The 14,122-nt window shown below is 38.2% G+C and overlaps 1 protein-coding gene across 3 annotated transcripts in view; it reads left to right on the forward strand.

Annotated features, from left to right (window-relative positions):
• The window catches only part of LOC127656479 (uncharacterized), a 324,970-nt gene that overhangs the window by 39,979 nt on the left and 270,869 nt on the right, over positions 1-14,122 (forward strand). For all 3 annotated transcript variants that reach the window (XM_052144842.1, XM_052144829.1, XM_052144835.1), the window contains 10 exons: positions 65-219; positions 327-375; positions 2,614-3,129; positions 7,377-7,428; positions 8,161-8,195; positions 8,369-8,480; positions 9,030-9,129; positions 9,265-9,338; positions 9,628-9,742; positions 10,888-13,458. In XM_052144842.1, coding sequence (XP_052000802.1) covers positions 65-219; positions 327-375; positions 2,614-3,129; positions 7,377-7,428; positions 8,161-8,195; positions 8,369-8,480; positions 9,030-9,129; positions 9,265-9,338; positions 9,628-9,742; positions 10,888-10,978 — 1,299 coding nt within the window. In that variant the 3' untranslated portion in view covers positions 10,979-13,458. The remainder of the gene's footprint in view (positions 1-64; positions 220-326; positions 376-2,613; positions 3,130-7,376; positions 7,429-8,160; positions 8,196-8,368; positions 8,481-9,029; positions 9,130-9,264; positions 9,339-9,627; positions 9,743-10,887; positions 13,459-14,122) is intronic.

Below are 14,122 nucleotides of genomic sequence, written 5' to 3' on the forward strand. Positions count from 1 at the left end.
TAATCATGTGCTGCATTGATGATAATGATTAGGTGGTTGATTTTTTTTTTGTGCTCAATAACAGATGGCAAGCTTGGTGAGCTCAAGTCAGTCGCTATTGGATTGGTGCCAAAAGGTCACAGAAGGTTACAAGAGCGTAAAGATCACTAACTTCAGTACATCGTGGCGAAATGGTCTTGCCTTCTGTGCAATCCTACATCACTTCCACCCAGATAAAGTGTGGGTGCATATTATGTGGAAGATAGAAAGGAATTTTATATGGGCTACACATTTTTGGTCAATCTCTCATGTCTTACTAAATATTTTGTTTGTTGTTCTGTCTTTAGGAATTATGAAATGCTGGATCCATATGATATTAAACACAACAGCAAGAAGGTGATCCTCCACTTTTCAATTTAAATAATTATCGTTTAATTTTTGTTTTGGTTCCTCATTTAGAAGAGATTCTGGTTTTAGCCTTTAACCTTTTTGCTTGCAGCTGTTAAAATAATAGTACTATATAAAATTAAAGTGTATCTACCACAAAAATCGCCTTTTTATGTAGTTAGTTTTATGAATCACTTCCCAATATGTTGTGATTAAATTTGACCCACATAAATCACTGTTATATGGTGCACATTCAGTTCACTTTGTTTTGTCATGGCCACGTGGTAATATGTTGAGCGAACAATATTATTTTCTCATGGCCACGGGAAAATTATCTTGTTCCCTCTACATAAGAGTCCGACATAATATTTATTAATAAGCAAAAATGGAGATGATTAAAGAAATTACATATTATTTTGAATTATGAATTATGAATGATACAAAGATGTGTGGTAGCTGGTGTTTAAATGGTTCAGTAAAAGCCATCTAAAACGCATTCTGAAAGTTATGGAAAATGCAAGTGAAAGAGACTGTCGGATTTGTCCCTGACGCATCCACGATTAGGAGACCGCTGGGTCCACACAAAATGTTTGGAAAATTGTATAATGCAATGAAAGAAGATATTTTTGTAATTTACATTTCTGTACTCCTGTATCAGTTCCCTACCTTCTTTTCCCAAAAGAAAGAGTTTCAGAGATTTTACACCAGCTTCACTGCTTTTGCAGTCTTTATTTATCTTTTTGTTCGGACACTTCATACAAATTAACTAATTAACATAAATGATTCACTGATTCACTTGAGGCCCTGTGCAACTTTGAAAGAACTATGCCTTCTTTCTGAAGCAAAAGATTTAGTTAAAGGTATAGTTCACCTAAGCATGAAAATTCTTTAATCATTTACTCACGCTCATGCTATCCTAGATGTACAGTATATGACTTTCTTCTGCTGAACATAAACAAAGATTTTTAGAAGAATATTTCAGCTCTGTAGGTCTTCACAATGCAGGTGAATGCATACCAAATTTTGAAGCTCCAAAAGGACATAAAGGCAGTATAAAAGTAATCCATATGACTCCAGTGGTTAAATCCATGTCTTCAGAAGCCATATGATATGTGTGAGTGAGAAACATATCAATAACATATCAATAAAAAAGTCCTTTTTTACTATTAATCTAAACTTTCACTTTCATATTCTTCTTTTGCTTTTAACAATTTGCATTCTTTGTGCATATCGACACCTACTGGGCAGGGAGGAGAATTTATATTAAAAAACGAATTAAAAATGGATCCGTTTCTCACCCATACCTACCATATCACTTCTGAAGACATTGATTAAACCACTGGAGTCATATGGATTACTTTTATTGCTGCCTTTATGTGCATTTTGGACCTTCAAAGTTCTGGCCACTATTCACTAGTATTTTATGGATCTACAGAGCTAAAATATTATTTTAAAAATATTTGTTTGTGTCCAGCAGAAGAGAGAAAGTCATACACATCTGGGATGGGATGAGGGTGAGTAAATGATTAGAGAATTTTCAATTTGGGGTGAACTATCCCTTTAATTGCTGCTGTTTATCACTGTATTTCGACTCAGTTATATAAAATAAGAATTTTCAAGTTTAATTTGTTTATATTTGGTATAAATTAATATGTTCAATTTAATGTTGTCATCCTAATTGTTTAACATTTATTGTTAATAAATGTTTTTAACATTAACATCTAATATCATATTATAATTAAATTTTTATATATTAAGAAATATTTTATTCTTGACATATTGCTTCAATGTAGTTGAGCTATTTTTTGCTTGACTGTAGTTTAACTACTTTAAGTTATGAGAAGCTTGTAGCATAGGAAGCTACAGTTTCAAAGTAGCTTCCCCATCACTTGTGTCCAGGTCATGTTAACTGAATATGAACTGTCCCTTTATGTTTAGGTAACAGTATTCAGAATAGTTGAGCAATATAAACACAAAGACTCTTACATGTACTGTAGGCGTTTTATTGAGACATAAAGGCACATTTACATACAGTAGGACTATGGTGTGAAATATTTTTTGGCCCTGTTCTGTTGGTTTAGTCTTTAGACTAGTATGCCAGTCCCATTTTTAGATTTAAAATGTTAATGGCTATTAGCTTTGTCTTATTGTGCTGATGAATCTAAAGGCTTGTTTTTTAATGGAAGTTAATTTCAAGGTATATGCTGCAATCATTATAATAATGTGTGATTCCTTGTTTACCTGTAGGCATTTGATGGATTTGCTGCACTGGGCATCTCCAGGCTGATCGAGCCCTCTGACATGGTGCTGCTGGCAGTGCCCGACCGGCTCATTGTGATGACCTATCTCAATCAGATCCGCACATATTTCACGGGTCAGGAGCTCAGTGTAATACAGATTGAAAAGAATAGCAGTGAATCCAGTTATGCTGTTGGTGAGAAGAGGGAGGAAGCCGACCCTGAGGCAGCTGTTCGCTATTGTACTGAAAGACTCCAGGGCAGCGGCATCACTCTAGAGACCAATGGAAACTTTGTTGAGAGGGACGTTAAGGGAGGTGCTGGGGATTTCGTGCCACCTCCAAGAACTAAGCGAATACAAGCTGGAGGCCCAGGGAGCACTCAATCTCCAGTGGCACCACCCAGAACTCACATTAAGGCTTTTTCTCATGTCAAGGATGCAGATCTTGTGAAAAAGCGAAGATCGCAGCTGCGGGGAGAGTCACTTGATGAAACTGAGATGTCAGAGCAGCCGAGTGCAACAGAGGTAAAACATTTAACTATATATTAGCATTTATGTTTGGTGAGAATAAACTTAAAATTCTTTCCAACACTACCAAACCCACTCAAAGCAATATTTAACCCATTTAAAAGCACAAACAATTAGAGGTCGACCGATTAATCGGCCGGCCGATTAATCGGCCGATTTTTTGCATTTTTTACATAATCGGCATCAGCCAATATCCACGCATATCAAGCCGATTATTAGGCAGGCGCATCTGTGGGCAGCCTAGTGTTGTTGTGGAACATGTGTTCGACGCACACTGCCCCTAGAGTCATTTTCCAGCAGAGTGAACAGACCTCATCCAGTGCCTAAGGAAGGAGCTAAGTTCCTTGGAGAAAACAGTAAGGGTTAAATTTGTATAACTTTAGATTTAATTAAAAACTTTTGATATGTTACTGCCAACTTCAAGAAAAAACGTGACAAACGCGATAGGCGACATGACGTTCGGCTACTTTGGATATTGATAGCGTAGTTGATGTTGCATTATCACAGCAGAAGGGTTGCTATCATGTCACAATAAGCAAGAATTTTGCAATTACAGACGGTGAATCTGAGACTTTTATTTGTTCTGTTTGTGTGTCTTATATTTGAGAGGGTTGTCACTCAATGCAGAGAAATAAGTAATAAAAATATACCAACGCACTATAGGCTAGTGAAGGACTGGCTTTGGTAAGCTCGGACGTTATCGGTTCTGCTGTCGGTACTGGAGAAATTAAGAAAATACATACTTTATTGCTATAAAGAGAAAGTTATTTTATCTCGCCAGCCATTTCTATGTATAATAATATGAAACCATTTGTCTGTGATGCAATTTAGCTATTCGCAGTCAGAGAGAGAGAGAGAGAGAGAGATCACGCTCACGCGGTGCCACAGCGAGCACAACACGAGCCCTGCATAATGAGTGACAGAACTAAACATTCAGACATAGCCTGGTTTAGATCTGTAATTATTAGTCTGATTTTATTTTAGATTTCGCCTTCCAAAGATTATAAAAAGAATATTTATACATAAGCCGCATTCTGTCTAGCACAACTTCCTTCCCTTCACAGCGGTGCACTGACATTTCTCCCTAAAACTCAAACTTAACGTCAGAATCAGCACGATCGGTGATTGTTGTAAAATGCAGTCTAGCAACTGCTGCTAAATTGCGGGACGCGTTTAATAATAAAAAGAGCGCAAGAGATACCGTTCCCAAGGCGGCGCGTGCTCCGAAACACACCGCAAAGAGACAAGCAAACTATAGGCTACTTTGGGTTTCATGTGCGCGTCTAAACGATCAACTATACACAAAAATATGTCAAAACGACCGGCTTGGAGATTCACTTAAACACAGTTTATGTCTTAAATGGACGTAGTTATGGAAATAGTTGGGGAGAAAATATGCTGCATCAGGAGCCTATTAGATCTGAACTCGGTCTTAAAGGGGAAGCTGTCTATTAAACGTGACGATTGAGCCATTACTGCGAATCAAACAACAAAAGGCAAAGAGAAAATCACTTACAGCTCTTGAATGAATAACTTCTGCATTAATAAGCATTAATCTATCTATGATAAACTATGCAGTGTTATTTTACAATTGATTACTTTATTAGATTTCTTTTTAGACCACACCTGAACAGTAATGTTAGTAGACCTTCCTGAAATTAAATCACTGTGCCTATATAACGTTTAATATTTGTGTAATATATATATATATATATATATATATATATATATATATATATATATAACAAAAGAACCGTTAAGAATACCGTTAAAGTACCGGATCGATAAACAGTATCGGTAAGATTGTAATACCATTAAAACCTTAACGATACCCATCCCTAGTTATGCCTGTGCTTCTCTTGGATGCTCTGAATATTGGATTACGTGTCTGGATTGCCCCTTAATTAAAGCTGCATTTGGATCTCAACCTTCGTGTCGCTTTTTTTATTTAATATATTTGTTATACATTATTTATACAATATGTTTTTACATTATACATTTTTAATTTTAAGTGTACAAGTGCAGATTGGTCAAGTGTTCAATAAATGTATTTGTTGAGAAATGTTGTCTATCTTAAGTAATTATTTGTGTTACATTTTATCTTTCAAATAAAAGGTTCAAATAAGAGGTTAAAAACAAGCACATATCGGCCAAATATCGGCCAAAATAAATCGGCAGCATTAATCGGCCATCGGCCGACCCGGATTTCAAAAGATCGGCATCGGCCTGAAAAAAACAATATCGGTCGACCTCTACAAACAATATATGAAACCTTAGAAATGAATTACAGTTAAAGAATTAAATACATTTTTCAATTATTTTCTGGTTAAAGTCAGCCATCTCAGTCATCAGTCTCTTCCATTGTCAGCATGGCCAATGCATTCAGCCTCTCCTGGGTCATGATGTGTCTCAGAAAAGTCTTAATTCTTTTCAAGGTTGAGAAGAACCTCTCAGCTTTCACTGTGATCATGGGTGTGGTGATGAGGATCTTTAGGAGAGTGACAGTCTCTGAAAAGACTTCTTCAAAATTGTTCTATACTATACTCCAGTGTAACATGGACTATGACTGATTTCTACCAAAATAATTTTAGGTTACAAATGTAACTTGCCTGATGGAGGGAACGAGACGTTGTGTCGATTGTAGTGACACAAGGGGCTTCTTTCGGGAGCCTCGGATACCTCTGAATATGAAAAAGGCCAATGCCAAATTGGCGAACAAAATTAGCATGTCCCGCCCCCGGACATAAGGGTATAAAAGGTGAGATGTGCCTCTGTTCAGTCAGGTTCTGCACTGAGTAGCTGAGAACAAGGTTCGGCCATTACAGCGGCTTGGTACAGTGTTGTGGCAAGGGGGACACAATGTCTCGTTCCCTCCATCAGGGAAAGGTGGTTACAGAAGTAACCTAGATGGTCCCCTTCTGTCACTCACTCGATGTTGTGTTGATTGTAGTGACACAAGGGGTCCCTATGCAATAGCGCCACCTACACTGACTGTGTTACGTGATCTGCTGATGCTGGTGCAGCATGCTGTAGCGTGCCAAAGGCTCATGAGCATCAGACTGCACGTAACCCTCCCCAACGCCCCACTAAGACGTCATATTGTATTATTAGGTTCCCAGCATCCGACCAAGGATTCCCTTTAGGGGTGGGAACAAGCGACGTGGCGAGCATGGGAGCAGGCCGCTCCAGCCTTTCTACTCTATGTTTCTCCTCACAGAGTGTTAGATGTGGCTGGGGCCATCTAGCTATAATACGCATCGGGGAAGACGTTCTTTTCCAGTTCTATTATTTCAAGGGGAAAAGACCTCGTATAGACCACATCTTGCCCAGGCCGGGGAGGTGAAAAATGTGACAAATACGTCACATGGGTTTTCAGGCCACATGTGGAAGAGGCGCGGTGGTAGATCCTACCTAGCAAGGGAGGAGTTGCTACAAACACGGCTATCGGGGGGGCAGAGGGAACTGCCCAAGGGAGATGCGGATCTGCCGGCGGGGGAACCGTACCCCGGAAAATACACACAGGGGGATTAATCCATGATGGCCAAACCCTGTGGAGCACCTGTTCTAGTACAGAGTAGTTAGTACCCGTAGTGGGTCTGGTCGGGAGAAGTGGCCTGTTGCATTATCATATTGAGCTGAGGTGCATAGCAGTGGATGTAGTGGGCATTTGGGTACACATTTTGTATCTTCCTCTGAACATCTGCAGTGGCACCCCTCATCATGCTGGCTCCATCATATGCCTGGCAGAGCTTACTCTTCTGATCCTCAGGAAAGATGGCAGCAAGATGCTCTTGTAGTGCTGTAGCAATGGAATCAGCTGTAGCTGACTGCAGAGGGATAAACTCAAAAACTCTTTCCTGCACATAATTTTGTATTGCAAAAATGTTGCCATTTTCATGTAAATTTCATGAGATCATGCTAGAAATGTGGCTTGCAATTGGTCTGTGTACTGTGTAGGGAATTGGTTTTTCTTTTCTAAAATTACCTTGCATAATGACTGAATTGAAGGTTATTATTTAGATCTTAGTTCCAGATTCTGGTATGTGCACCCTGTTTGCTGCTGAGTGAGTTCTTTGTTGCTTTATTTTCTTTAGAAAAAAAAAGTATCTGTGTTGTGCCATGTGAGGACATCCTTAAACAATTTAGTTTGATTACTAATTTGGACTAATTCAGTAAAACAAGTTTTAAATGGAAAGTTAGAGTACTATAATACCACTGTTCATGATGGTGTTTTTTTTATACAGGTTGCATCAGGTCAAACAGAAAATGAAGCATCCAGAGGAGTTTCACAGTCACGTAAGTTCACGCTGCATATTAACCTCAACCTTTTTCCTTTTCGGAATTTAAATGGTAAAGTTTTAGTTGACCCCAAAATTGAAATACTTTCACCCTCGCACCTTCAGGTTGTTTCAAACCCTTTTGGCTTTATTGACTCTCATGATACTTAATGAATGTCAAAGCCCATCTTTTCAGTAAAATTTAGCCCGTCTTTTTCCCAAAAATTAATTGGTTCATTTAGTCCTGGTGCGCATTAAATTAAACCGATTTGGTATGCTGTCCATAATGTAGGGGTTTGAGCATAGGACTGGGCTTGAGCTCTGAGATCTGTAGGAAGAGGCATGCCATGTAACAGTCTTTTTCTGTTTTTGCATTTTTTGCTTTCTTTTTGAATTCATTGTCTTATGCATAAAAATAACTCACTCTGTGGGGGCATTTATGGTCATTTATACCCTACACATGAATTGATTAAAACATTTAATTTTGTGTTCTGCGTTAAAAATAAAGTTATACCGGTTTAGACCAATATTAGGGTGAGTGAATGGGTACAGTTTTAATGTTTGGGTGATCTGTTCCTTTAAATTGATGTCATGCTTTCTCTTCAAGTTTCTCTGTTTAATTTCTCTGTTGTATGTGTAAAACAGTAGAAAACGATTGTATGTAATTTGGTGACTTGTCATATCTACTATTCTTCTTTTTTAATTATGTGTTTTTGGTGTTTGTGTTTTTGTCTTTGTATTGAAAACACAGAGTCCCATGAAGAAGGCACTGCAGAAGAAAAACAGGTCATTCATTTCTTGATTTTCAGTTTGTGTGTTGATGAAAGATGATATATAGATCTAGATGTATGGATGGACAGACTGAAAATAGGCAGACAGACAAAACAAGACCTCAGTCAAAAAATAATCAAGTGTCACTAAAGTGGGTCTTCTCTCTGTGTTTTGATTTGTATGTGCAGGATGTCAGTCAGTATGTTCTCGGTGAGATGCAGGCTGTGGAGGCTGAACAGAAGCAGATAGATCACAGGGCAGCCATCGTGGAGAGGAAATTAAGAAGTCTTATGGAATCTGGTAAGTGATTAGTGTAAATAAGAGACCCAGGATGGGAAGTCATTAGCACTAAAAGACAGCAAGAGAAGGCAGGAAAATTACAGAAACATGAATAGGATAAATATCAGCCAGCATTCGTTGAGAATAACTCATATCTAATATGAGTAGCATAGATGGAAGTGGAATATTACACCATTCCTCAAGTACAAAAGCCTTCAGTTTTTATAGGATAAAGGCAGTAGAAATCTCTTATGCATCTACATACAGGACACGTGTGAGCACAGCAGAGTGCTCGAGCACTGAACTTGTGTGGCCCAAACTCATTTTTCTCTGAAAGCGCAGTATGTGTATGCGCCTGGAATTATTTGCACTAATTAGTAGTGTTGGGTTCGAGTTGAGTCCGAGTTAAGTCCAAGTCTTTAAACAGTCGAGGCCGAGTTGAGTCCAAAAGTGGCCAAGTCGGACTCAAGACCGAGTCCATAACAGACAAAGTTCGAATTTTATGTTTAATTTTTATTTTATGTTCACAAAAGTATTTTATGAATTTGAGCTCTCATTATGCACTTACAGGTAGTGATCGTGTAGAAGAAGAGAAACTGATTCAGGAGTGGTTCACTCTGGTCAACAAGAAGAACGCTTTGATCAGGAGACAAGACCATCTACAGTTATTGTACGTGATTCCACACTTATTCTTCCTGACTTCATGCATTCCTTAATAGTAATTTAGAGTGTCAATCTTGATACCTCATTTGAAGAGCGTTTGTTTAAAGACACATTACTAATTACCATTCCTGCTGCGTGACAGGCAAGAAGAGCAAGATTTGGAGAGGAGGTTTGAGATGCTGAAAAAAGAGCTTCAAGATCTAATGGCTGTAGAAGGTATGACAGAACACACTTTACAAGTGTTCTCTCATACTGTTGTAATATGTTTTAATAACAGATAAATGAAATGGTGATGAATCTCATAGAAATCCAGAAAATATCTTGCACAGATATTCAGGATCATCTAAATGTGTTTTTCATTTGTTAAAGACATTTCGCCACTCATCTAGGTGACTTCGTCATTTGGAAGACTCTATCTCTTAATATCCTCTCATTATCCTCTTTCCATTCCTTTCCATTTCCTCATCATTGTTCTGTTTGTCTTATGCTGGTTGTTAAACTGTAGAATGGAAGAAAACCCAGGCCCATAAAACCAGAGAGCAGTTGTTGCTGCAGGAGCTGGTGTCTATAGTCAACCAGAGGGATGAGCTAGTGCATGACATGGACGCCAAAGAAAGAGGGTGAGATTTATTCACATTGTAATGTATACATGCAATGTTTAAACTCTATGAAGCTCTAAATATACCTTAACCCTCTGGTTAAATGCCTTGACATTTGTGCTTTTTTCAGTTGATTAAAAACATATTAATGGCTAAAGTCTGATTACACTGTATTCAGCACAAACTGGGCTACAATAATATGTGAGCAACATGTATGTACAGGTTTGTATTTTTGAGAAAATAACGTTTATATGTGGTTTTTGAAAAAACAAAAATTTGAAGTCACTGAAATAAGGTCATATAACACATAATACAATACTTTTGAGAACTGGGCCTTGTAGCCTAGAGTTTTTGCTACAAAATGATGTGAAAACCATCCTGATCACTCATTCATACAAAACAATGTAGTAATTTAACTTTTGTAAGACATATGTTTCATGTTTGTGTGATAAGTATTTGCAGAGTTTCTGTTCATTTTTGTGACGTGTTTCTTAAATATGCTCATGGAGACAGAGACTGCTGAAAGCTCACCCTTTTTATTATCTTTATTTTACAAAAGCACAAGATTTTGTTGTTATTGTGAGTGTACACAAATAAAAGTAGACCCTTTATAGTCTCTAATGATGTCTTACACTTATCTGTATACCCAAAAATGACGGAGTATTTTAAGTTGTTTCTGCTGTAATGACGAAAATATCCAGCAGTACGCGCCGGCGCGTCCGTCGACCCAAGAGGGTTAAATATATATATAATTGTGTTAGTCTGTAAAGAAATGAGAAGTATTCAGATATTGTCAGTTTACTTATGATTTTTGCCTGGTGGATGATAAAATGCCAAAAAGATTCCTTAAACTTGCATTGAAGGAGTGACCTAAGCCATATCTAGACCAGGATATCATAGAGACTTGTAAGGTGTGCTTTATATGGATCAGTAAGCAACCACCTAAAAACAACCACCAAGAACACGCTCACAACCATCTAGCAACACCCTAGTAACCATCCAGAACACTTTAGCAACTGCGTAGCAATACCCTAGAATCATGGCAGCAACGTTTGCATGGACAAGCACCACTCAGATTTTCTTCAGAAAATGTAAAAATCTACTTTATCATAACCTTTTTTACTTCCCCGTCACTCTCTTTCTTTTTCTGTCATTTCATCCTCAAGGGCTCTTGAAGAGGAAGAAAGGTTGGAGAGAGGTCTGGAAATGAGGCGCAGAAAATATGGAAGTCAGAAAGAGAAGTGTGTGTTACAGTGAGGAATGCTGTGCACCTGCGGTAATGCAGGACCGTCTCAATAAACACTTTTCTGATGGACTAATGTGGTGTGTGTGTGGACCATATCACAGTAAATGCCAATGGAGGACACGACTAGATGAATCCTCATGTTGGAAAGAAGTTTGAGTATGAGTGCCAGAGAATGTTTATTGTGGGTGGATTGAGAGTTATTTCTTTTTAGAGACATTTTAAGCATGAGAATGTTTTGTGTGACTTATGGACATTTTTAATGGTCCATGGTATTCTGAATGCACTTCTTGTTTTGAAATGTAGAAGCTTTTAGTCGAAATATACAAACTTCTGGCCTTTGCCATGTTATTTACTTGATTTTTTAACTAGTTTGATACTTGCAGTGATTTTAAGTATATCTCAGATGTCAAAGGTTTGTACCATTTTATAAAAATGTACACTGGCGCCCAAAGGTTTGGAATAATGTACAGATTTTGTTCTTATGGAAAGAAATTGGTACTTTTAGTCACCAAAGTGGCATTCAACTGATCACAATGTATAGTCAGGACTTTAATAATGTGAAAAGTTACTATTACAATTTGAAAACAATGCTCAGAACTTCTTAAACTACTTCAAGGTTCTCATCAAAAAATCCTCCACGTGCAGCAATGACAGCTTTGCAGATCCTTGACATTCCAGCTGTTAGATTGTCCAAATACTCATGTGACATTTCACCCCATGCTTCCTGTTGCACTTGCCATAGACGTAGCTGTCATGTCAGGCACTTCTCACGTACCTTACAGTCTAGCTGATCCCACAAATGCTCAATGGGGTTAAGATTCATAACACTCTTTTCCAATGATCTGTTGTCCAATGTCTATGTTTCTTTGCCCACTCTAATATTTACTTTTTGTTTTTCTGTGTCAAAAGTGTCTTTTTCTTTGCAATTCTTCCCATAAGCCCTGCCCCTCTGAGTCTTCTCTTTACTGTTGTGCATGAAACTGGTGTTGAGCGGGTAGAATTCAATGAAGCTGTCAGCTGAAGACGTGAGGCGTCTATTTTTCAAACTAGAGACTGTGATGCTTATCCTCTTGTTTAGTTTTACATCTGACCATCCACATCTCTTTCTGTCCTTGTCAGTTGTCCTTTGACTTTGAAGACTGTTGTGTACACCTTTGTGTGAAATCTTCAGTTTTTTTTGGCAGTTTTAAGCATTGTATAGCCTTCAATCCTCAAATCAATTATTGATTGATGAGTTTCTAGAGAAATCTTTACTATTTACTAAAATTCTAGAGTTTCTTTTTTGCCATTTTTGACCTAATATTTACCTTAAGACATGCCAGTCTATTGCATAATGTGGAAACTCAAAAACAAACACAAAGACAATGTTAAGATTCATTTAATTAACCGAATAGCTTTCAACTCTGTTTGATATAATGGCAAGTGATTTTCTAGTAACAAATTAGCACTTTAGCATGATTACTCAAGGACAAGGTGTTGGAGTGATGGCAGCTGGAAATGGGGCCTGTCTAGGTGATGGACTGATTTTTACATCAGTAATGTCCTGACTATACTTTGTGATCAGTTGAATGTAATTTTGGTGAATTGAAGTACCAATTTCCTTCCGAACAGCAAAATCAGTACATTATTCCAAACTTTTGGCCGCCAGTGTTCACAAACTCTCAGTTTGAAAGAAGGATACTAGTGTTAAGTAGTCCACTTTTAAAGAATAGAAAAATGTTTGTTAGGAAGGTTATGTGTCTAAAATGCAGACAAGGTGTGAATTTGTAGCCAAATATAAGGACAATTGTGATGTTGCCATATGTATGCATGGGTTCATGGGAGTAAAACAAGGGTAGCAACTGTTGCTCAAGGCTAAAGAAGCAGTCCACTTTTTCATTTAGGGGAAGTTCCAAATAACAGGCTAAAATTTTGACCAAATTTTTTTCTTTTCAGTAAAATAAAACTTTGCCATATGAAAATAAACAAAAAAAAAACAAGATTATTTTGAATTATTTTTAATATTTTCATCTTATTAAATATATATATAAATATATAAATATACCTCTAAATCTGAGGCCATGGTTCTCAGCAGGAAACCGATGGAGTGCGTACTCCAGGTAGGGAATGAGGTTTTGCCCCAAGTGAAGGAGTTCAAGTACCTCGGGCTCTTGTTCACGAGTGAGGGGACAATGGAGCGGGAGGTTGGCCGGAGAATCGGGGCAGCAGGGGCGGTATTGCACTCGCTCTATCGCACCGTTGTCACGAAAAGAGAGCTGAGTCAAAAGGCAAAGCTCTCGATCTACCGGTCAATTTTTGTTCCTACCCTCACCTATGGTCATGAAGGTTGGGTCATGACCGAAAGAACTAGGTCGCGAGTACAAGCGGCCGAAATGGGCTTCCTCAGAAGGGTGGCGGGCTTCTCCCTTAGAGATAGGGTGAGGAGCTCAGTCATCCGTGAGGAGCTCGGAGTAGAGCCGCTGCTCCTTTGCGTTGAAAGGAGTCAGTTGAGGTGGTTTGGGCATCTGGTAAGGATGCCCCTGGCCACCTCCCTAGGGAGGTGTTTCAGGCACGTCCAGCTGGGAGGAGGCCTCGGGAAGACCCAGGACTAGGTGGAGAGATTACATCTCCACACTGGCCTGGGAACGCCTCAGGGTCCCCCAGTCAGAGTTGGTTAATGTGGCTCGGGATAGGGAAGTTTGGGGCCCCTGCTGGAGCAGCTGCCCCGCGACCCGACTTCGGATAAGCGGTTGAAGATGGATGGATGGATATTATATATATATATATATATATATATATATATATATATATATATATATATTTGCAAATTTTATTAATAGTGATAAAAAACTATTAATTTGGATGTGATTTAATTTTTTGGGAAATAGCTAAATATTGTATAAGGTTAAGGTCAAAAGCCTTCCAAAATCCTCATTAATGCCTGTAGTACCTACCCTTTAGTTACTCTTTTATTTTGTTATTATGCTAATGACCTACACATCGTGTGACATCTAAATGACCCCTAAAAGTACTGTTTCAAGAGTTGCTTATCCTTAAGAAATCAAATCATTATTTGTTTTTGTCTAGACATATTTAGTCTTAAAACTGCTCCTTTGGCTCTTTCTTTAGAAAACAAAGTTGAACAAATTCAACTTATGTTAGTAAGTGTTACTTGT

This window comes from Xyrauchen texanus, chromosome 2 (genome assembly GCF_025860055.1).
Source record: "Xyrauchen texanus isolate HMW12.3.18 chromosome 2, RBS_HiC_50CHRs, whole genome shotgun sequence".
In the NCBI taxonomy this organism is placed as follows: Eukaryota; Metazoa; Chordata; class Actinopteri; order Cypriniformes; family Catostomidae; genus Xyrauchen; species Xyrauchen texanus.